The sequence below is a fragment of the Ptychodera flava genome, assembly GCF_041260155.1.
Source record: "Ptychodera flava strain L36383 chromosome 23 unlocalized genomic scaffold, AS_Pfla_20210202 Scaffold_24__1_contigs__length_23054250_pilon, whole genome shotgun sequence".
NCBI lineage: Eukaryota > Metazoa > Hemichordata > Enteropneusta > Ptychoderidae > Ptychodera > Ptychodera flava.
Window position 1 is genome coordinate 1,247,501 of NW_027248278.1, and position 22,166 is coordinate 1,269,666.

A 22,166-nucleotide genomic window follows, 5' to 3' on the forward strand; every position below is an offset into this window, starting at 1 on the left:
AGTGGTGCAGTGATTAGACATCGAGTTGTCTCATCGGCAATGGCGCTATTTGGTGCCGTGGCGAAACGGCAATTTGCCGGATAATGTCTGATATCAGTGTTTACAATATTCTAATCTATTTTGAAGTTCAGTGAAAGTAGAGAAGAGACTCTGACAGATTTACGAACATATTAAGGGGTTTGTTTACTTTGACAAATCTCAATAACATTCAACATCTAAGAATTCCTAGGGTTTCTGCGAGCCCTTGAGGCAAATATCTCCCTTGCTCTGCCGTACGGGAAATCGGCAACACACGGCCCTTCCATTGAGAGCAACATCAAATTATCTACATTGCCGTCGGAAAATCTACTACGGGCTCCTGTCTTAGCAGCTGAAGCCCTTTTCGCATGCAACCAAGGATACAGGAATTACTACTGCAATACATGTCAATTGTCGAACTGCAGGAAACCTTTCCGCATATTCTTGAATTAGCAAACGACATGACTCCGAGTTCTCAGCGTAAACTTCGCTTGTCTGAAGTCGTTTCTAAACGCGTTGCCGTGAGTGCTCACGGTTTACGTAGTCTGATCCAAGATGATCGATGAAGTTTCAAGTGCCTCGATACCGTAGTCACGGAGTTCATTGTCAATCTCTGGGTATTTACTTGCATTTATGACTTTGTCAAGACACAATAGGATATTAGTACATGTAGTACAGTTGGCAGGAAATCGCTCCTCCGTTCGCTGTATCAAATGTTCGGCGCGATGAAGCGTCGACGCGAGTTTGCACAGGCAAAGCGGATGACGCAGCTCTCATTAGCATATGTCAGGTCGTGTGGTTGGCTTCGATTTCTTCTCTGAACTCGCGTTCATGATTCCTTTACATCTAACACTGTCCGTAATTCTGCGATGGTCGACTGTATCATTGGTTGTATTATCGAAAGGTTTGCATCCTGACTATGAAAGACAAAATTACATTGGTCAATGATCGGCATCATCAACATGCATGTCATGGCTATACGAACGAATATTGTTTGCTTCAGCAAGCCGTCTGCAACGTTGTTATTTGCGGCATTCATCACCAAACTCCAAAAACAGTGCGGGCCTTCGCACCGTTACGCTCCACCAAGGGATAGCCATCGGGCAGAGCATGGCTCCTTCAGACTTTGAAAGTCGACGTTCTTTCTCGAGTATTTTATTTCGATCCCGTACTAGCCGTTCTTTCAACTTCCGAGTAGCGAAAAAAGTTGAATATTAATGACGGTTTTTCGGTACTGCATTACTTTGCGGACGGCATCATTCGTGGCCAATGCAGTCGACGTCGAACGCCGCCTTCATTTTTTCGTCCCGTCATGACGGACCGTCTGATCCCAAACAGATAACTTTGTCAAACAGCCACATTTCACAGCACGTGTTCACTGTGACGCGTGATCGACAGATTAGTATATCGGTTCTTGCTGCTGACACAATATTGTTACATTTTATCAGAAGCTGGTCGCGTAGTTTAGAGTGATTCAGTCTTATTCAAAATACACGGAGAACAGAAGGTGCCTATCAGTGCCCCTTTGAAGCGGGCTTTGTATATTTTTGCAAGATAAAGCAGCCAATAACGTATGCCGTACGCAATGACCGGCTCAATATGCATTCAAAATTATTTCGTTGCGTGTATTTACGCAAGTACGCAAAATTTTCCGCAAACGGATACTGCATCGAGTAGTCCATGACACGTATGCTGACAAATCACGGGATGAAATACTGGTAAATATCTCTGCATGTGTACTGATCCAATTTCATCAAACAATCACAATTTCAATCAATCAAAACCAACAGTCATTGACATGTCAAGCACACTGTTTCTCACGCAGAGCCCGCCTAAAACGTTCCCATCCACGGCACACTACGTGCCTACTACGGGCAGGAGACATACCAAACCAGACAGTTAAACTTGAACGAAACTCCTGCTGCTACCACCATGAAATGACTCACAATTCGTAAAGGAATATCGGGAAAAGGCGATTACATTAGAAAAAATAGTGCACTCTAGAAAATCAAATCATACCGATAAAATCTTCGTATGAGCAAACTAGGTCTCGTTTATACCTCCATGTGAAAACAATGCCATGGATTTGTTTCCGAGTCGAGTATGCATTAAACGTCAAATTGATTGTTTTGTTTGCTCGTTTCTTTTTTTTGCACGTTAACAAATGAATTAGATCAGGAAATTTGAAGACGACATAACACTAAACGAAATGGTTTTCGGAACATGTAGTTACACTCTAGAGGTAGCTACCTCCATGCACTCACCCATCACACGCGTCTAAAATCACTCTGTTATTGTTAGCAAAGTTGCACCTCCATGCACTCACCCATCACACGTTAACGCGTCCAAAATCACTCTGTTAGCAAAGTTGCACATGAAAATACACCTACCTTTTCATCTGTCACGAATACGTAGGGTAAAATGTCCTTTACGCTCAAGACAAACAGAATCATTTGAGCATCTATGTGCGTTGGGCACAATCAATAGTAGGGCGACATAAAGCTGATCAGCTGTGAGGCATGTGATCACCAGCGATTCAAATCGTCTGACCATACCATTATTTTACGGGAGCCCGCATAAACAACCGTAGTGCTTGTCAACGATGACGTTTAAAACTGACGAGTGACATTTTTTGCAAATTACTAAAGCTTTCTGTGGCTCTCGTTCATCACGACAGACAACGCTTGACGCCTAAAACTCCGTAAAACTGACCAACCGAAACCGTCACCAGTCCTGTGAAATACCTTTTGGAATCGACTACAACCTTTGCTAGCGTCTCCCCATAAATAATCGTACAGTCCGGTGATTTACGTCATCAGTGTATTTACATGATCCAAACATTGGCTTCAGATTCGGATTCAGAGAAAAAAAGTCTGAATAAAAGACATCAAGAGTAATTTTGGTGACTAAATTGAATTATTTTGAGATAATAAGGACTGTGCATCAAGAGACCATATGGTACTACATTTATGCCCAGTTACAAAACGATCGCTTCACAGATGCCACAGAAATCGTTGATGACAGGTGCACCGGACGAAGGACGCGGGACGGACATGACTCAACCCATAAAGTCCCCGCTTGCGGGGACTTAATAAGGTCTCCAACTTAGGTACTGGAGGTCATCTTTAGTAACATGCATATCAACTTCTATAGCAATGGGACATGCAGATCCTAAATACATGAGCAAATGTCAACAACAAAAAATAGACAGAGAAGGCTTGATAAAAAGAAAAGGTGGGAGTGCGCAAAAAAATGTACAAGGGATCTGGTAAAAAAGTAATGCTACATCATCAATCTTCTAGACCCTACCCCCTCCTGAATATCAACTGTTCCACCACTTGGTATTACATAAGGCCAGGAAATGTATTTACAACCTTGAGGATTTTTTAATTTATCATTCTAATGTAAACAGCACTTAAGTTAGTCACAGATAGTGAAATGCCTTCCACTGTGGGCGGTGATTACAACATCTGGAATTATCCTGAATCCAAATTTCTCATCAGTTCTTGTGTGTCTTACATAGAAAGGTTGCAAAAATTGGTCCGCAATGAAAAAATTCACCTCAGTTTTGTTTTCTGGATCAAATTTTCTTACAAATTATACCAAATATGACAAAATTATGTTCACTGTGGCCTGAGCCTTCGAAACTGTCTAACAACATATCCTGGGTTGTAGGTCGTTTAAGGTCACAAACTGAGAAAATTACCTAAAATATACAAATTTGGGGGTTTTCCAACACTTTGAGCAGAAAATTCATCTAATAACATCCCTCAGGACTTTATACCAAATTACAAAGCTATCAAACAAGTTATTTTGAGAACAAGTTTTCTTGAGCAAAAATGACAATATTGTCTTGAAAATACAAATTTGTATATTTCAGAACAATTTCCACATATCTAACTATTGTCATCTCTGCACATCTGTGTACCAAATATAAAAGCTGTCTGTCCAGGGGCTTTAAAAAGAAAATACTGTTCAAGATTTTTTGACCAAAAATGACAAAATTGCTCCAAAATAGTAATTTTCCCAATTTTGTCATAATTTCAACAAATTAGAAGAGTAACACCCTTGCAAACATCCAACCCAAATTTGACAGCAATTGGGCTGGCAGTTTCAGAGAAGAAGAATTTTTACTGAAAATGAGAAAAATCACCAAAAAATGCAGCAAAAATACAAAATTAAGGATATCTTCACAATATTCATAAAACTGTATAAGGTTCACCTAAGGTACTTGCACACAAATTTTCAAAGCAATCAAAACAGCGGTTCTTGAGTTATTGATTCTTGACCATTTTCACATTTTGTAAGATCATTTGCATAATTTTGGCAACGCAGACTTCATTTGAACAAAATCCCATCTATAGCCCAGGATGCATCCACACACCAAATACCAAGCTGAAACGTGCAGCGGTTTGCGTGTTTTTGATGTTGACGGACATACTGTACGTACATACATACATACATACATACATACATACATACATACATACATACATATACAGACGCCATCGACTTCAGCTTATACGATAACCTCACATTGGTATAACCAAATGTGAGCTAAAAATATGCAGGGGTTTCATTAAGAGCCGGCAGCAGGCGAAAGAGACCGGTTACGCTCATGATTTCGCCGGCTACTTTTTTGGAAATTTGAAGTCTTCCATAGCTAAAATATTTTTTAACTTCTGAAATGATACGGACAAGTCTCACAAGCTGTGTAATCAAACTTTTCAACTGCTTTTATGTGAAACAAAATTTAGAAGACGAGCGACTACTACGATCGCCTTGTATTACGATGCAGCACGGTCTTGCGTATACTGCCTCAATAAAAATCGGAATTGCAACGGACGATACTATTGGCTACCTGAATTGCTGATTCCGAAGTGGTGACCTATATATACGCCAATGAAAACGTGCATACTACACCAGTTGGCCGTTGTTAGCTCAACTCAAAATGGTTGATTAACAAATTAAGACGGAAGTGATCGCAAGGTCACGCTTCGCTGTACAATTCTCGGTTTTGAAGTGGACCAAGAAACAAGAGAAGGTTTAATAATTACGCGGATTTAAACTGTTTTCGAAGGCAATGACCCGATTTTGTTCTCAAGAAAAAACTTCCCAATTACAGTTCGAATTTTAGTAAGCCGACGTGCGTTGCACTGCGGTAGGCTTAAATGTGATGGTATATAACCAGCTGGACGTATGATATGTACTAATTTTCGGTCTATCGAAGAATGTTGCCCAGAGTGGTTAAAATATGATCAGACCTCTAAATTCACTTCAAGAAACGTCGTCAGGTTAAATCAAAATGTGAGTTTCTGAAAGTACAAATTTTCATATCCTATATGAAGGTTCTTACTTTGCATACCCATATAGTCAAATAACCTTGAGGGTCTTTAATTCTATTTGTGAAATATGGTAATGATTGTCAGTTTTTATCATTATTGTTATATAAATTATCCTTTTGACCTCCCCGTTGATATAAAAGTTCTTCATCTACAGATTTCCATACCAACCATCAGGGTTCTTAATTTAAAGCATAACATTATACATTAATGAAAAGTTTCTCATTTACTGTGCTTAAAATATGAGAGTTTCATTCAGGATGGCATCAACAAGGGGGATTTTCCCCCTTTACCAGAAAATTTCGGGGGCATTTCACCAGTTCATGTGTTCTACTTGTACCTCTAAGGTGTGACTACCACCATTTCATGGGGGTTGGTCCCCCTTGACAAATAAATTGGGGGTGCCAACATTTCAACAGAGGGGGAATCCCCTATCCCCCTGTCTAGATGTAACACTGTATAATATCATTTACATATCAAATTTATATCATTAATAATAGTGAATTATTATAGTTTACCTCCTAAAAGCATAGAGGCTCTAAAGACTTCAGTTTTCTTTGTTTAAAATATCGTCAACATTACCACATTTTATCATTTTTAATTATGAATTATCATATTTAAGCTTAATCTCCCAGGAAAATGGCTTTTATGATATGAACACAAATTGCCCTGGAACACTGCTGACAATTCTCCTGAAAATACTAGAAATTCAAGTGACTGTGAGCTGTAAAAAGTAAATTTTAGCTCATTTTTCAGGGTTTCCGGCCTCCAGCGGACCCTCCCCCGACGACGACCGCTTTGTGGTCATGGCAGGTGCAAGCCGCCTACTTTTCCGTTCTGGCCCCCTTCTTCAAACCTTAATGAAACCCCTGATATGCATTGAACAAAATGCTGGTGAATAAATTGACCCCTCTCTTTATAGACAGGGACACATAAACTTCTATTTATTTTTAACTTTTATTATGACACAAACAACAAATAGAGTTCTTGGAACAAAACTTGCACAACATGTCATGAAAAAATCATCAAAGTCTAATCATTGGCCATAATTGTTCCTCTTTTTTATTTTTTACATGATTTAAAAATTGCTGTATACACCGTTATCTAGTAATCTGGATAAAATTACAGTGATTGCCTGACTATGCAAAGCATTGTCCATACAGTATCAAAGAAAACTATTGGTATTAAAAAATTGCTTAGGTTTTGAAAATTAATTAAATTCGCAAAGTCAGTGAAAAATCAAAAGAGCAAATCGACAATACAACAAATCTATGATCAACCGACTCATCTGTAGTCTCACATTTTATACTTCCATGCACAGACAAAAACCTTGCTGTAATTTGTTCGACCATGGTCTAGACCGTGGTTTGTCTGTCTTTGTTCTCTTCTCAGTGGTTTTCTTATTTTCTTTTTTTTGTATAAATTACAAGCTATTTTAAACCTAGTTTCTTTCCCAGCTGAGAACAATCAAACTGCCCGCAAGCCGCATCGCATTGTACCGTGCATTCGTAACACATTTGCTTTTTTGGGGTGTCTTGAAACTATCCAAACCGTGTATGGACCGGAGTATACAAAAGGGAGATCTTGAGACTTTTTTGCGCATGTTCATTTTAGTTCTGGGCAAAGTCCAACGCCATCACGTCAGTCTGTAGTTGCATGCTCAGGAACTCTGCCGTGCCGTCGATCATTGGTCAACGTATAACAGAGCAACGAATTATTTTGTTCAAAGGCAAGATATTTAAATGACTGAATATTTCGATAATCTGACTGATTTAAGGGTTATTTTGATACGTTAAAAGTGACAGAACCGGCGTGATTAACGATGGAACACGCTGTTCGGAATACGTTGTGCTGCTATGCTGGCTGACGTGAACTCAAATTACCCTTCATGCTTGCATCCTGACGCGACGTACGTGGTCAAATGTTTATGCTGGAAAATTTGGATGCGGAAAATAACGTAAAATTGTTAGAATAGTAGGCTACATAAATAATCCAGTACATATTTTGGAGAGATCACAATGAACACCCGCATGTCGAAATTCTTGGTCCTTCAGGAAAACCGTCGGTCTGGGATTGCAGGACTGACGTGACTTTCGAAGGCGTCTAGGGTCAATGATCCCAACGAGGCACCCGGTCACGAGCTTTCGCCACGCGTAACGAAGGCGTAGCAATTTTTTTGCCACATTAGACATTTATTCACTATTTGCGACTGTGGCGAACTTTAGCGAGAATCCTGGGTGCATTATCTTTGTGTTAAGTTTAAAAGAAATTGGCCTTGGCAATGTGGAGGGACCGTGGCATGCCCGAGATATTAGCACCAGGGGGTGACACACACACACACACTCTCTCTCTCTCTCACAGAGCGAAATCTATAGGTCCCAATTGATAATTTATTAATTTAACTTGCATTCACAGAAACATTTCAAAGTTTGAAGTTTCATAAATGTGGGGACTTTTAATCCATCACTACCACAGTACAAAGGTGAACCATTTGGATTGCCATCCTTGCATTTGCATTTAAGTATTCAACAGGATAGAGGGACTGTGAGTATTCTAAAACTATGATATGGTTTATCTGTAACAAGAGGCACAGAGTATCAGAAACTCTACCACAACTTACCGAGATATCAATGTCTAACTTCAAACATGTTTTCACAGCATCACTTTGTGTCAATCTTGTGGCTGATTTTATTGTTGCCATGACAACATCTGATGTGGCTGACGGAAATGGTTCCCCTCCATGGATTTTGAATGATGATATATCCTGTAAAGAACCAAAAACATCCAATTGTTCTCCAAGTTAGTTCTGTTTGTAAGTATTGTCCTACTGCTTCACTCTGCCTATACAGTAGTGTCACTGGTGAAGGTTAAACCTACTGCATCACTCTGCCTATACAGTAGTGTCACTGGTGAAGGTTAAACTACTGCATCACTCTGCCTATACAGTAGTGTCACTGGTGAAGGTTAAACTACTGCATCACTCTGCCTATACAGTAGTGTGACTGGTGAAGGTTAAACCTAATGCTTCACTCTGCCTATACAGTAGTGTCACTGGTGAAGGTTAAACCTACTGCATCACTCTGCCTATACAGTAGTGTCACTGGTGAAGGTTAAACTACTGCATCACTCTGCCTATACAGTAGTGTCACTGGTGAAGGTTAAACTACTGCATCACTCTGCCTATACAGTAGTGTGACTGGTGAAGGTTAAACTACTGCATCACTCTGCCTATACAGTAGTGTGACTGGTGAAGGTTAAACCTACTGCATCACTCTGCCTATACAGTAGTGTGACTGGTGAAGGTTAAACCTACTGCATCACTCTGCCTATACAGTAGTGTGACTGGTGAAGGTTAAACCTACTGCATCACTCTGCCTATACAGTAGTGTGACTGGTGAAGGTTAAACCTACTGCATCACTCTGCCTATACAGTAGTGTCACTGGTGAAGGTTAAACCTACTGCTTCACTCTGCCTATACAGTAGTGTCACTGGTGAAGGTTAAACCTACTGCATCACTCTGCCTATACAGTAGTGTGACTAGTGAAGGTTAAACCTACTGCATCACTCTGCCTATACAGTAGTGTCACTGGTGAAGGTTAAACCTACTGCTTCACTCTGCCTATACAGTAGTGTCACTGGTGAAGGTTAAACCTACTGCATCACTCTGCCTATACAGTAGTGTGACTGGTGAAGGTTAAACTACTGCATCACTCTGCCTATACAGTAGTGTCACTGGTGAAGGTTAAACCTACTGCATCACTCTGCCTATGCAATAGTGTCACTGGTGAAGTTTAAATCTAATGCTTCACTCTGCCTATACAGTAGTGTCACTGGTGAAGGTTAAACTACTGCATCATTCTGCCAGTAGTGTCACTGGTGAAGGTTAAACCTACTGCATCACTCTGCCTATACAGTAGTGTCACTGGTGAAGGTTAAACTACTGCATCACTCTGCCTATACAGTAGTGTCACTGGTGAAGGTTAAACCTACTGCATCACTCTGCCTATACAGTAGTGTGACTGGTGAAGGTTAAACCTACTGCATCACTCTGCCTATACAGTAGTGTCACTGGTGAAGGTTAAACCTACTGCATCACTCTGCCTATACAGTAGTGTCACTGGTGAAGGTTAAATCTAATGCTTCACTCTGCCTATACAGTAGTGTCACTGGTGAAGGTTAAACTACTGCATCACTCTGCCTATACAGTAGTGTCACTGGTGAAGGTAAACCTACTGCATCACTCTGCCTATACAGTAGTGTGACTGGTGAAGGTTAAACTACTGCATCACTCTGCCTATACAGTAGTGTCACTGGTGAAGGTTAAACCTACTGCATCACTCTGCCTATACAGTAGTGTCACTGGCGAAGGTTAAACTACTGCATCACTCTGCCTATACAGTAGTGTCACTGGTGAAGGTTAAACCTACTGCATCACTCTGCCTATACAGTAGTGTGACTGGTGAAGGTTAAACCTACTGCTTCACTCTGCCTATACAGTAGTGTCACTAGTGAAGGTTAAAAGACTCACATTTCACCTGCAGAAGGAATGCAACACAGTTACACTTGTATATTCTGTATGGGTTTCATCTCATTCAATAGGATTGTACAGCGACATATCAGCTATAACATATCAGCTACAACATCGGCTAATTTTTATCTGAAGTACCGGTATGTATGCTACAAGACTGTTAGTCTTTAAGGTAGGGGACCCGATCCCAGAGATCGATTTTGTTCTTGTCTGTAAGAAGATAATGAAGATGTCATAGCCTTTTGTTTTCCATTGAAATTGTAATCTAGTAAGTAAATTTCCTTGCAAGACAATCTGATGCCTGACCCATGCCTTTAAAGCCAGTGAGAGGGGCCCCATGAATTTGGTTCAGTGAAGCAGTGATCAGTAAAGATCATCTTTGATAAATGACTGGTGGACTTGACATGACAATGTATTGGCAAAGGGCCAGTGAACACTCTTGGCATAAACCACCCATACAGGACCTAGTTGCAAAACAAATTAGAAATACATATGTAAGTCACAATGTATTGTATTTGTGCCAACTCTCAATGAGTCAGTCAGGGAATGTGTAAATTATAGCTCTTCGCAAATATGGCCATCTTGGCAATATTGGACGGGATGAGGAAATAAATTGATATTCATATGTATACCATAGTGTATTGTCCTTAAACCAAGTTGGAGACAAGTCGGTGCAGTCATATGCTAGAAACAGCTCCAGATGAACAGATGCACAGATGGCCAGATAGCCACAACTGAATCAATGAGTACCCTGTTAAGTTATGGACTTCATCTTGGCAGGGACTGACAACAATCCTCTGAGCTGATAGAAACTTTTGCTCCTTGGTTTTCAGGAGATGAAGTAAAATGTTAAAGGGAGTGATACTTACCACGGAGTGTTCAGTGTGATACTTTATTCTTAAATAAGGTGGTGGTATTGCCGGCAGTGTTAATGAACTTTCTGACAATTTGAGTTCAGACATCTGTAATCTTTCTTTGTTTATCTCCTCAGATCTCTTTTCAGCCACATCACTGCTGCATTTTTCCTCAACATCATTTACCAAAGTTGTCTTTGACAATTGTTGATTAACAGTTGCATTGGTGCTTGCAGCAACATTGTTTGCAGCAGGTATATTCTGATTGGGATAGTCAACGCTTGATTCAAAGGGTCCATTTTCATTCATGATGTCGATGTTTTCATTCTTATGGTCAGGTTTGATTTCATCACCATTTTGAACCTTTTCAGTCATGGTACTTTCAAGTGTACCTTCTCTGTTTTTCAAAATGGTTATATCACCATTATCCACTATCTTCAAGCTATTGAATTCACTTGGCATATCAGTTCCATTATTACATCCAACAACTTTTCTGAGTGAATCCCATAGTCCTTCTATCCATGGCTCTACAACAATTTCCAAACTATGGAGAAAAACAATAAAATCATATTTATTAATAAATTTCTATTATGGCCCCAATCCTGCTTAAGGTAGAAATATGTGTTTGCCTGATAGTGTGTGTTTTATGGTGAATAAATGCGAAGAGAGCCCGCAGGCACTAAGAATATGTTAAATTGCACATAGCACAGCATGGGCTAAGTATCCCTCAATCTTGTCATTTTGGCACAAAATATAAAATAGTGGAACAATTAGGTATGCCGTTTGCAAATTGTCAGCAGGTGTGGGGATCATAACCCTTTGAGCGCTGTAATTTCCTCATGCCAAAATTTTAGTAAAGCAAAATTTTACCAATTTTTATGAATTTTTCTGTATTTTTTTTTATAATTTTGGACCAAATGGACATCACATTTCATTTGCTACAGATTTTTCTCAAAATTTTGGCAAAAATCAGAGAAAAATTGAATGGGGTTTATTTTATAATGGAGACAAAAATAGACTTTGGTGCTCAAAGGGTTAAGAATTATGTTCAATACGGTTAGACCTGTAAAAGAAGTTCTGTAATCAACATCCATAGATTAGAAGATTCACTTTTGGATGCTGCTTTGCCATCTCTGACCCAACCAATGTGGTGAATTGGGTTGTGTTGGTATTCTGACACTCTGACCCAACCAATGTGGTGAATGGGGTTGTGTTGGTATTCTGACACTCTAACCCAACCGATGTGGGGGTTGTTGTGGTATTCTACCATCTCTGACCCTGGCAACCGATGTTGGTGAATGGTGTTGGTAGAGTACCCATACATAGCTGAATATTTCCATCACTGGACATACTACTGTCTGGACTAATGTTTTTAATGTTTTACTAAAAACGTTCAATTCTGTATTAAACTAACATGTACATGTATTCTGTATTAAACTAACATGTAACTAACATGTCAAAGAGGGCAACTGTTATCACTCTGTCAGTCTTTGTGTGTGTCAGTCAATCTATCACTCTGTCTGTCTGTCCGTCCATCTGTCTGCCAAATGATGAAACTCCATACGACACTGATGAATATACGGCTAGTTTTCAATCGGGTTCGAACCCACAACATACGGCATCAGTCGCCTAGCGGAGAGGCTGACCTCCCCACTCATTTACGTCTTTCATAAAGTTTGATGCAGTATTTACAACACTATGAGATCAACATCTGTATCAAGTTTCATCAAATTTGACGTTGTATTTGTGGATATATCACTCTAATTAGGAACGTTCATTACATATGCAATTACAAATTAATTAAAATGACACTGATAAATGTCTTTTCCAATGTTAAAGCAATGTGAGCTTAACATCTGTACAAAGTTTCATGAAATTTGATGCAGTATTTCTTGACATATCAGACCAATTACCAAACTTCAATAACTGACATGATACTGCTACATGACATGAAACAAATTGATGAGCATGTATGAAATAGGTCAATGTCCTTGTACCAACTTTGAATGATACTGCATGGTGGAAATGTGTCTAAGTTGAGCTATATAATGGCTCTGTACATGAGAAAATTGTAACAAAATCTCCGCCACGCCACGACGTACATATCAGGGCATGAGATTTAAAAAGTGCTGGTGAGCTGAAAATCACTCTCCTAAAATTATCTGCGGGAGTGTTACAAGAGTGATAAAACTACTCCCCTGAAATGCATAGGGAGAGTGAAGCAAATAAAAAGAATTATGAAATCATTAATTGTGTCTTGTGCATTCTACTTGAGAATATCTATTTTTAGTTTTTTTCTGATTTTTTGTTTTTGTTATATTTGTTTGTTATAGGAATTTAAGGTAAGTATTATTATAGTAAGAACCAGTATCAACAATACAGTCCTGATCACTGGACAAGTCACAAAATACAGACAATTTACGGTGCTATGATATAACACTATCAATGTAACACTCTGTAATTAACATTATTTATAACCACCTCTTCGCTAATTACAATCGACGATGACCATTTTCTGTTTTTTTCTTTTTATCTCTTCAGAAGTTTTACATACTTCACAATTTTCTCTTGTTGCACTCCTCTCAGAACGTCTACTTTTGAAGTTCGATATCGCGATGCAAGGCTAGTTTTCGCCCGAGTGCTCATGGGTTGATTGAGATTAACAAAACAATGGCGGCGGATACGAATGCTTCCCTCGCATAGAGAGAGAAAAGTAGGCTTTGCGTAAGTTTATAAGCGCGGCTGAGCACATCGTTTACCTAGGCGAGGTGGGTGTGCTCGAAAACGAAGATCAGTGCAAGTTTTGGATTCAAAATCGGCTGTTTTCGGCGGAGAAACTGCGCGCCGTATTTCCCAGAAGGTTTTCATAGTACGCATATGAGAGTGGCGATCGTGCGTCAACGTCTTCAAATATTTCTCCAAACTGCATATTCACTTCTTGTCGAAATCTCTGTGCTCTTAATTCATCGAGAATACGGTTCTTCCTAATTATGCAGTCAGCCAAACGCTTTCAAGAAAATGAGTACAAACAAATGAGGGAAGATCGCAAAATTCGTGTTGAATGAATTGCCTGTATGATCTATGGGAGCGCCCGCACCGGACAGATGCCAGGCTTACGTTCCATATAGCCGTGGTTCTGTACTCTGTACAGACATCGCATATAAAGCAACACAATTTGATGAGTTTTACTAGCCACGGCCACGGCTAATCCCTTGTAGGGACCGTGTGTTTTCGGAACGCGAATGCATATACATGTATAGCAAAGCTTAGAAATAGAAGACACGGTATGGGCACACATACGCATGGCCTTTGTTTCTCTTGTTCATATGTTCGCTACAATATAATTTTTACAAAAAAAAAAGCTGAAGTCTGCAGGCTGTAGCCTGTCATTCCGATGATGAACACATGCTCAGACGCCAGTTTTTTTGGAGTGCATTCATCCTGTGAAGATGTCGCAGTCCTGTCCAAGTTGCCATGCGAGCGGAAAATCGTTTGCGTTGATTTTGATTTGCGCGAGCGCTAGGCAAGCGGAGCGATCGCTTGCCTCAAATTTCATGCCCTGACATATGTACTACATAAGTCAATGTCCTTGTACCAACTTCAAATAAATTCGCTAGATACATGTCTGAGTTATGGTTCCAGACATGAAAAAATCGTAAAAAATGGCCACACAGCGGCCGTATTGGATCATATCACAAAAAAAATCAATGTGCATATGTAAGACACAAGTCAATGTCCTTGTACTGAGTTTGAATAAAATCGGTTGAGACATGCCCGAGTTTTGGATAAGGACATGCAAAAGTTGTAACAAAATGGCCACACGGCGGCCATATTGGATCGTATCACAAAACAAATCCATGTGCATATGTATGACGTAGGTCAATGTACCAATTTTGAATAAAATCGGTTGAGATATGCCCGAGTTTTGGCTCTGTAAATGAAAAAATCGTAACAAAATGGCCGCACAGCAGCCATATTAGATTGTATCACAAAACAAATTGACGTGCATATCTATGACATTGGTCAATGTCCTTGTACCAACTTTGAATAAAATCGGTTGAAACATGTCTGAGTTATGGCTCTGTACATGAAAAAATCGTAACAAAATGGGTGTACGGCAGCCATATTGGATCATAGAAAACAAATTGATGTGCATATCTACGACACTCGTCAATGTCCTTGTACCAGCTTTGAATAAAATCGGTTGAGATATGTCTGAGTTATGGCTCTGTACATGAAAAAAATCGTAATAAAATGGCCGACTGGCGGCCATATTGGATCGTATCAGAAACAAATCGATGTGCATATGTGTGACATATTAAGTAATCCTTGTACCAAGTTTGAATGAAATCGCTCGAGGCATCTCTGAGATATCTGCGTGAACGGACGGACGCAGGGACGCACGCACGGACACACGGACATGACCAAACCTTTAAGTCCCCCATAGGTGTCCGTGGGGACTAACAAACCACAACTTTTGCTTGGCTTCATGATTTAGTTTGGGTATGTCACTAATATCTGGTACGAAATCTTCAATAATTTGGTCGGAACAATTCTTCAAATTACTATGCGTTGAGTAAAGCTTTTTATAAAAGTCTTTCTCTTCATTCAAAATTCCCTTTGGATCCGTTATAAAGGACCAATCATCACACAAAAGTTTTGAGATACACTTGTTATTATAGTTACGCTTTTCAAGTGAGAGAAAATATTTGGAGTTTTTCTCACCATACCTCATGGTAGCGTAATCAAGCAAATTTTCCCACTCTAATAACATCTCTGACAATTTCATTTCTAAATCATCTGTATTATCAGCCTGTATGATTTTTTTCTCAAGTTCAGTATCATTTTCCAAAGTTGACAAAAAATACACTGTTGTTTCCTTTTACTTGGTACAAACTGGATTGTTTCAGCTCTAATGTTACATTTAATCAATTCTCACAGCAGTGGGAAATCATTAAATGTTGGTTTGTTGGTTTGCATCACAGTCAGTAAATTGTGACAAAATTTATAAGTGATTGAAGAAAAATGGAAGCAATACACATCTCATTTTTTCCTTATCATCCAAAACCCAGGTACAGTACCGGTAGTTGGTCTGAATTTTTGCCACCAGATAAGAATATGGGGCCAAAACAGAACAAACAAGACATTCAAATGTCTTTCAAGAAAATACTATTCTAGACTAGGAGGTATCCATAAGGTATCTGATAACTTGCCACTTCTTATGCTCTCCTGTATACGTTCACCTCTCTAGTGTACCTTTCACCTCAATGATATCACCCCATGGTCAAGATACCTTTCACCTCAATGATATCACCCCATGGTCAAGATACCTTTCACCTCAATGATATCACCCCATGGTCAAGATACCTTTCACCTCAATGATATCACCCCATGGTCAAGATACCTTTCACCTCAATGATATCACCCCATGGTCAAGATAGTCGCCAACAGTCCTGTTTATTCCAATTTAAATATAGTGTGGCAGTAAAAGTGCCAAAGATAATCATTAATGATCAACAACAACCAACATGTCCCTAAAATGGTTCCTAAGTTAATAATTATTTGAGTGCTTTTATGGTAAATTGTTACCAGCATAGATTGCCAGATGTGGGTGTTATGAGGTAATGCACAGCTATTGAGATAGACTTGGTTCAAGTCGGTGAATTTTCAAACAATAAAATAATTTATAATAGTTTCTCTTGTGTCTCTCCTATTTCGTACAAACCTATTCGGAATTTGGTGGCCCAGGCCAGGTTTTCCCAGCGATTGAATGCGTTACCTTTGAGTCTGCGCAGTATAGTGAGTTAGTTTCTGCCGGATTCACCGACTTGGACTTCTTGCACATTACCGGCGGCGAGACGGACTGTGTACACAGAGTCGATGCCCTATTGCTGCATGATCTGCAACTCACATGAGTGTGCAGAAAGGGGTCAAGACTTGTACCAACAGCAAACTATATTTCTTCACAGGACAATGTCGTTTTTCCATCCTTGAATTACTGGCGACGATTATCGCATTTTGCAACATGGGCCCTACACACAACACAGGTATTTTCACGCCTTTTCGGTGATACAACAGAGGTCGTGCTGACTTTTGTGGGAGTGATCGCACTCAACATCTCATGAATAATATATCAGTAAATAAAAACGTCATCTCATAAATAATTTATAGCAACGCAAACTCTGCAGGAAAGCCAAGTCTGTGATTCTGGGTGAAACTCCCCTGTATAGCGTTCACCCCACTCATCGCGTCCACTCACACGGCGCGTTTCACATGAAAGCAAAATACAAATCATTGCGTTCACTCCACTCAAACATTCACAAATCACAGACTTGAACCAAGTCTACTATTGAGACAGAAATATAAAATTCAATCTGTCGATACATGACAGCATCACACCACCATGCCACAGCAATCACAACACTTAGACTATATGTAAACCTGTCAAAATAATATGCAAAGTGGTTGTTGCAGCACTTCCACTTTTAAATAATCAAATAGTTACTGTGTTTTTCACAAAATGCAAAGGAAGACTGTCCGCTAACCGCTGATAAATCTGCTTCATTTCTGCTAAAATCATTGAAAAAATTCTACTATTCTTAAATATTATTGATCACGCTATGAAATTCATGTTTTACATGAAGGGCAGAAAATTTTGACAGCAAAATTTGTTTGAAAACGTGGTTTTAGTGTACCCAGTACAAAACTTCCTAGATACCATCATATAGACAATGTTGCAGAATAACATGTCTACTTGCCTAAGTTAATAAACTGCATGTAATAAGAATTATCTCTTCATCTAGAGTAAGGTACGTGTACATTCCAGTGAAACACTGAAAACTTCTTTAAGTTGAGTCTGCTAAGGACAAAATTTCAAATTTTAATAAAAAGATAGTGACCCCTGCTGAGACAAACCACAGTAAAGTTTATTCCATTGTCATCATGCAGTTTAAGATAGTTATTTGAATATGGAATGCAATACATCAACAATGAAAACTGACAATTGTGTAAAGTTTTCAGCAATTTTTCACACTTTTATAATTTGTGACTCTGTTAAAACATCAGGTTTTTCCATTTTAAATGGAAAGCCATCAATCAAGTAACAGAAGTCACAATGCCTCGATATCTTTATCTATATTTCAAGTAATTTTTTTAATTCACTTACTGTTTTCTATGAATGCAATATTTCAATTATCATAAGTAGATAAAGGGTTCCAAATCAACAAATTTGAAGTAGATTTTCAAGGAAATAAATGTCTGCTGGTCTTACTTGAAAAAGTGCTTCCATTCATTCAGTGTATTCAACTTACCCAACACCATCATCAGCAAAGCCAGATGGGTAAAATCGTGTAGCTCCAAGCTGCTCCAATCTCTGATCAAAATTCTTGCCATTTTTACAAAAACTTGTATAATTACTGTCACCAAGTCCTGTCAGAGAAATTGTACTTGGAAATTACAGATTAAATTATATAAACAAATTTTTGGTACTGAGGATTGTAGGTTTTTAAAACAAGATCTAAAACATAGTGAGAGGTGATGTGCGGTATGGAAATTCAAAACTAAATTGTAAAAGTGCATGATATATCTTAGACTGAAAGATTCCGTCGCATGCGGGCGCTCCGGCATACTGCGACCTACGACCCTTTAAGGTTGCAGTATTATGCGGAGCGCCCGCACGCGACGGAACCTTTCAGTCTAGATAAATCTTTCACCAACAAGAAAGTGCCTATTTGGTTTGATAAAAAGAAAAGGTGGGAGTGGGTAAAAAAATGTACAAACTAACGCAATTCCTAGATTCTGTATACTCTTTTTAATTATGCCCTCCCTCCCTCCCTATAATTTCTCACGAGTCCCTGGCACGCGGCGCGTGGCACGTGAATTCGGCTTACCCAACACCAGCATATCACAATGGCATGATGTCAACAGATCTTGAGAGACGGAAGTAGAAGTTGACACCAGCATACTGGTTTTCAACTCTAATACCTTCTCCGTCTATAAATAGACACGAGAAGGTAGAAATTGTAATAAAATGGCTGCACAGCAGCTACATTGGATCGTATCACAAAACACATTGACGTGCATATGTATGACATATGAAGTAATCCTTGTACTGAGATTGAATGAAATCGCTCAGGCATCTCTGAGATATCTGCGTGAAGGGACGGACGCGCAGATGGACGCACAAACAAACATGACCAAACCTGTAAGTCCCCCGACAGCGTCCGTGGGGACACAAAATAGACAACAATGATAACTTTCTTCAAATTTACTTACCTAAGACAGTATAGGAGAGGTGTTTCAGATGATCCCTTGGCAAAGTTTTCTTCTTTAAACGTCTCCAGAACTTGACAGCAGTGTCTGGGGGATCGCCATCACCAGTTGTTGATACAACAAAGACTACACACTTCTCATGTACAATATTAAACTGTTTAGAAAAGGACAATTAAATGAGGTGTTATAATTTGTCATCTAATGTAGTTATGAAAATTTGTATCTATGTTTACTTTACGTCACACAAGTTGACCAGATGTTCACTAATGAAGTCAAATCGTAGGACCCTCATCATAACATATCAATGAAGGAGATTATTATTCAAACCCACAGACCGTTACAGTGGGTCCTGCTCACAATGAACAGTGCCATTTTTCACACTAAATTTGAGAACTGTTTTCCAGTGACTGAGACTAATTTAAGACAAACCAGTAGATTAATGTGAAGGTACGTATAATGGGTTACTACTGAATGAATTTTTGGCAAATTATACGGAGCAGTTTGTTCGAAATTGCAAAATTTCTGACGACTGTGAAAAAATACCTAGCACTGACAATTTCTCAATAATTTTTAAACTGACTGTTACACATGGATATTACAACAAAATGTCAGTCACACTCTAATCACCAGATATGAACTGAAAATGCTCACGTGTTTCATTATATATTGCATTTATGTGCAAGTTTGAACCTTTGCTACATGCTTTGCTACATTTAAATTGTTATGATCAACATAATGAATTTCACCACAGATCAATTCTAAAGGTCATTAAGTATTCAAATATGTAATTAGCTGAAATAAAAATAATTAATTTCTTCGAGTACTGTCATTGTATCACAATATAGCATGTGTAATTGCCTTTGGTCAAGTCCTTCAAGCTCTATATGCCAAACCGTGAAAGCTTGTTAGCTATTTATGCAAATTGTGAATTAGCTGACATGAAAATGCAAAATGACTTTCAATACTGTTATAACCTGGTATAATGATCAATGTACACAGCAGTTTCGCCAACTTTTATCAAGTAAATGCCAGTGTATATCCCTAATTTGGAAGGTTCATTAAATATGCATATTGGGAATTGGCTGAAAAAAAAATGTCAAATGACTTTCAATAATCTTGTATCATAGTATCTTTAATGTACAAGCAAGTTTTGTCAACTTTGGTCAAGTCAATACAGATAAATATCGCTAATTAAGAAAGTTCATCAAATATGTAAATTAGAAATTGGCTGAAGCAAAAATTCTTCACAAATGTCAATAGCATGTATGTAGCAAGATTTATCAACTTTGGTTGAGTCAATTCAGATATATATATCCCTAATTAGAAATGTTCATTACATATGCAAATAAGGAATTGGCTGAAATAAAACTAGTTAATGACTTTCGATAATGTTATATCATAGTATCTTCAAGGTACTCTATGCCATCGTGTGGGCCAATCAGGTGGCCCACTTTTAGGTCCTTGGCAAACAAAAAGGCTTCCAGCAACACAGATTTCGCATACTCAACTTTAACGTTTTGAGACAAAAAATTTCATCGGTGGCCAAATTTTCCCGCATGCAGAAAATGATCTTTGAACTCTTTGCTTGCAAATGGACCGCGTGGTTTTGATTTCTACTGTTGTTTTCATGAGTTAGAGGTGATCTAAGGGCGCAGTACAGAGAAAGATATAGATTTACATTCCCACGGCTTCCAATCCTGGAAAAACCTCTCTGATAAGCAGTGAAAGCAACTAAAAATGACAACAGAGTTGAAATACGGGTTTCTTGCAATCTGTCTTGTGGTCTCATGCCTTATGCGGGATATCAGACCGCAGGTGGCGAAGATTGCATTATAAGCACGCCAACCCAAACTCACTGCATGGACATCACATTTACGAAATCGAAGTCCAAAGTCAACTACGTCATTGTTAGAATAAGAGAGGTTTTCCATCACACGGGAGCATACCACCACAAATTTTGCACAGATAGCGTTGCACTGGCATTGAAAAAAGGTGCATGGGAGCATGGTCCACGCGGGCAGTTTCCCTCGCTATGGGTAGGAAATGCATTGAGCAAGACACACTTCCGGGTTCGCAAAAAAACGAGGATCCCATTTACGGGGCGCTCAAATATAACTATTTGCTGTGATACATAGCAGAGGCGTATATGTTTGTGATGCTGAGAATAACATCAGTAAATAAATGACGGGTTTAAAAGTTGACGTTTTTTTGTGAAAACAGACTTCTGAAGGTAGCTCGCTTGGGGAACACGTCATCCCGACCGCTGTCCGCTTTGACCCCAGTAATTCACACTGGTTTTGGTCGACCCCAGGTACCCAAGTCACTTCGACCCCGTCACACTTTTAACGTTATGTGACATTTTACTGAATATTTAACGCAACTTTGCTAGAGAGAATCGATGGTGTTTCTTTGATAGAACTGTTTGCTTCGAAACGATAATTTGGCCGCTGAATGTTTGCACCATGGCCTAGTGCCTACATGTCCACGGAGACGATTCAACATGTTCCACAACAAAGCCAAGACAAAAATTGAAAATATCAATAAAATGGCTTCACAAAGGCTGAAATACACCATACTCGATGAAGTATGAAGTTTATGAAATGAAATCAAAATTGACAACACAAGTGTTTGTCTCGGGTAGTACCACTTGAAGTTGAACTATTCTACAGACTGTTTTTTTTCCATACAGTGCAGTATTTGTCAGTGACAAATTAATCTTTGCAATACATTTTTTTGCGATGAGCTGGAAATTTGATTAATATCGAGTTAATGTACATAAATATTCCGTTATTTACTGGGACACGTTTATTTTCTCAATCCGCTATCTGCGGACTACGTGCTGAACTGTTCATGTCAACGATCGTTTCTCCCTCTGCAGAGTTTCTGTATCCCGCTCAACAACGCTGTACCTCGATCACACGATAGTGACGCTACGTAGCTGTGCAGTATTGAAACTTATCATAAAATGGCCACCTCGTCTAACAGTAACACGTATTGTCGGGATTATCGTACAGAAAAAAGACTGCAAAAGTAAGACTTATGAATCTTCATCGGAATTGAACACATCATGATTGTACATGAGTATCAACCGTGAATGCACGTTGAGCTCGGCAGTTACACAAGCATGGTACGCTACATGCACTGCCGCGATG

General features: G+C 39.1%; 1 protein-coding gene across 1 annotated transcript in view; it reads right to left on the reverse strand.

The window, feature by feature from the left end:
• LOC139124766 (methionine synthase reductase-like) overlaps positions 1 to 22,166 on the reverse strand; it is a 65,801-nt gene that overhangs the window by 30,339 nt on the left and 13,296 nt on the right. Inside the window, exons 3-6 of the mRNA XM_070690877.1 lie at positions 19,018 to 19,168; positions 18,054 to 18,171; positions 10,759 to 11,287; positions 7,981 to 8,124 (exon numbers count right to left, since the gene is read on the reverse strand). Of these exons, the coding sequence (XP_070546978.1) occupies positions 7,981 to 8,124; positions 10,759 to 11,287; positions 18,054 to 18,171; positions 19,018 to 19,168 (942 nt within the window). The remainder of the gene's footprint in view (positions 1 to 7,980; positions 8,125 to 10,758; positions 11,288 to 18,053; positions 18,172 to 19,017; positions 19,169 to 22,166) is intronic.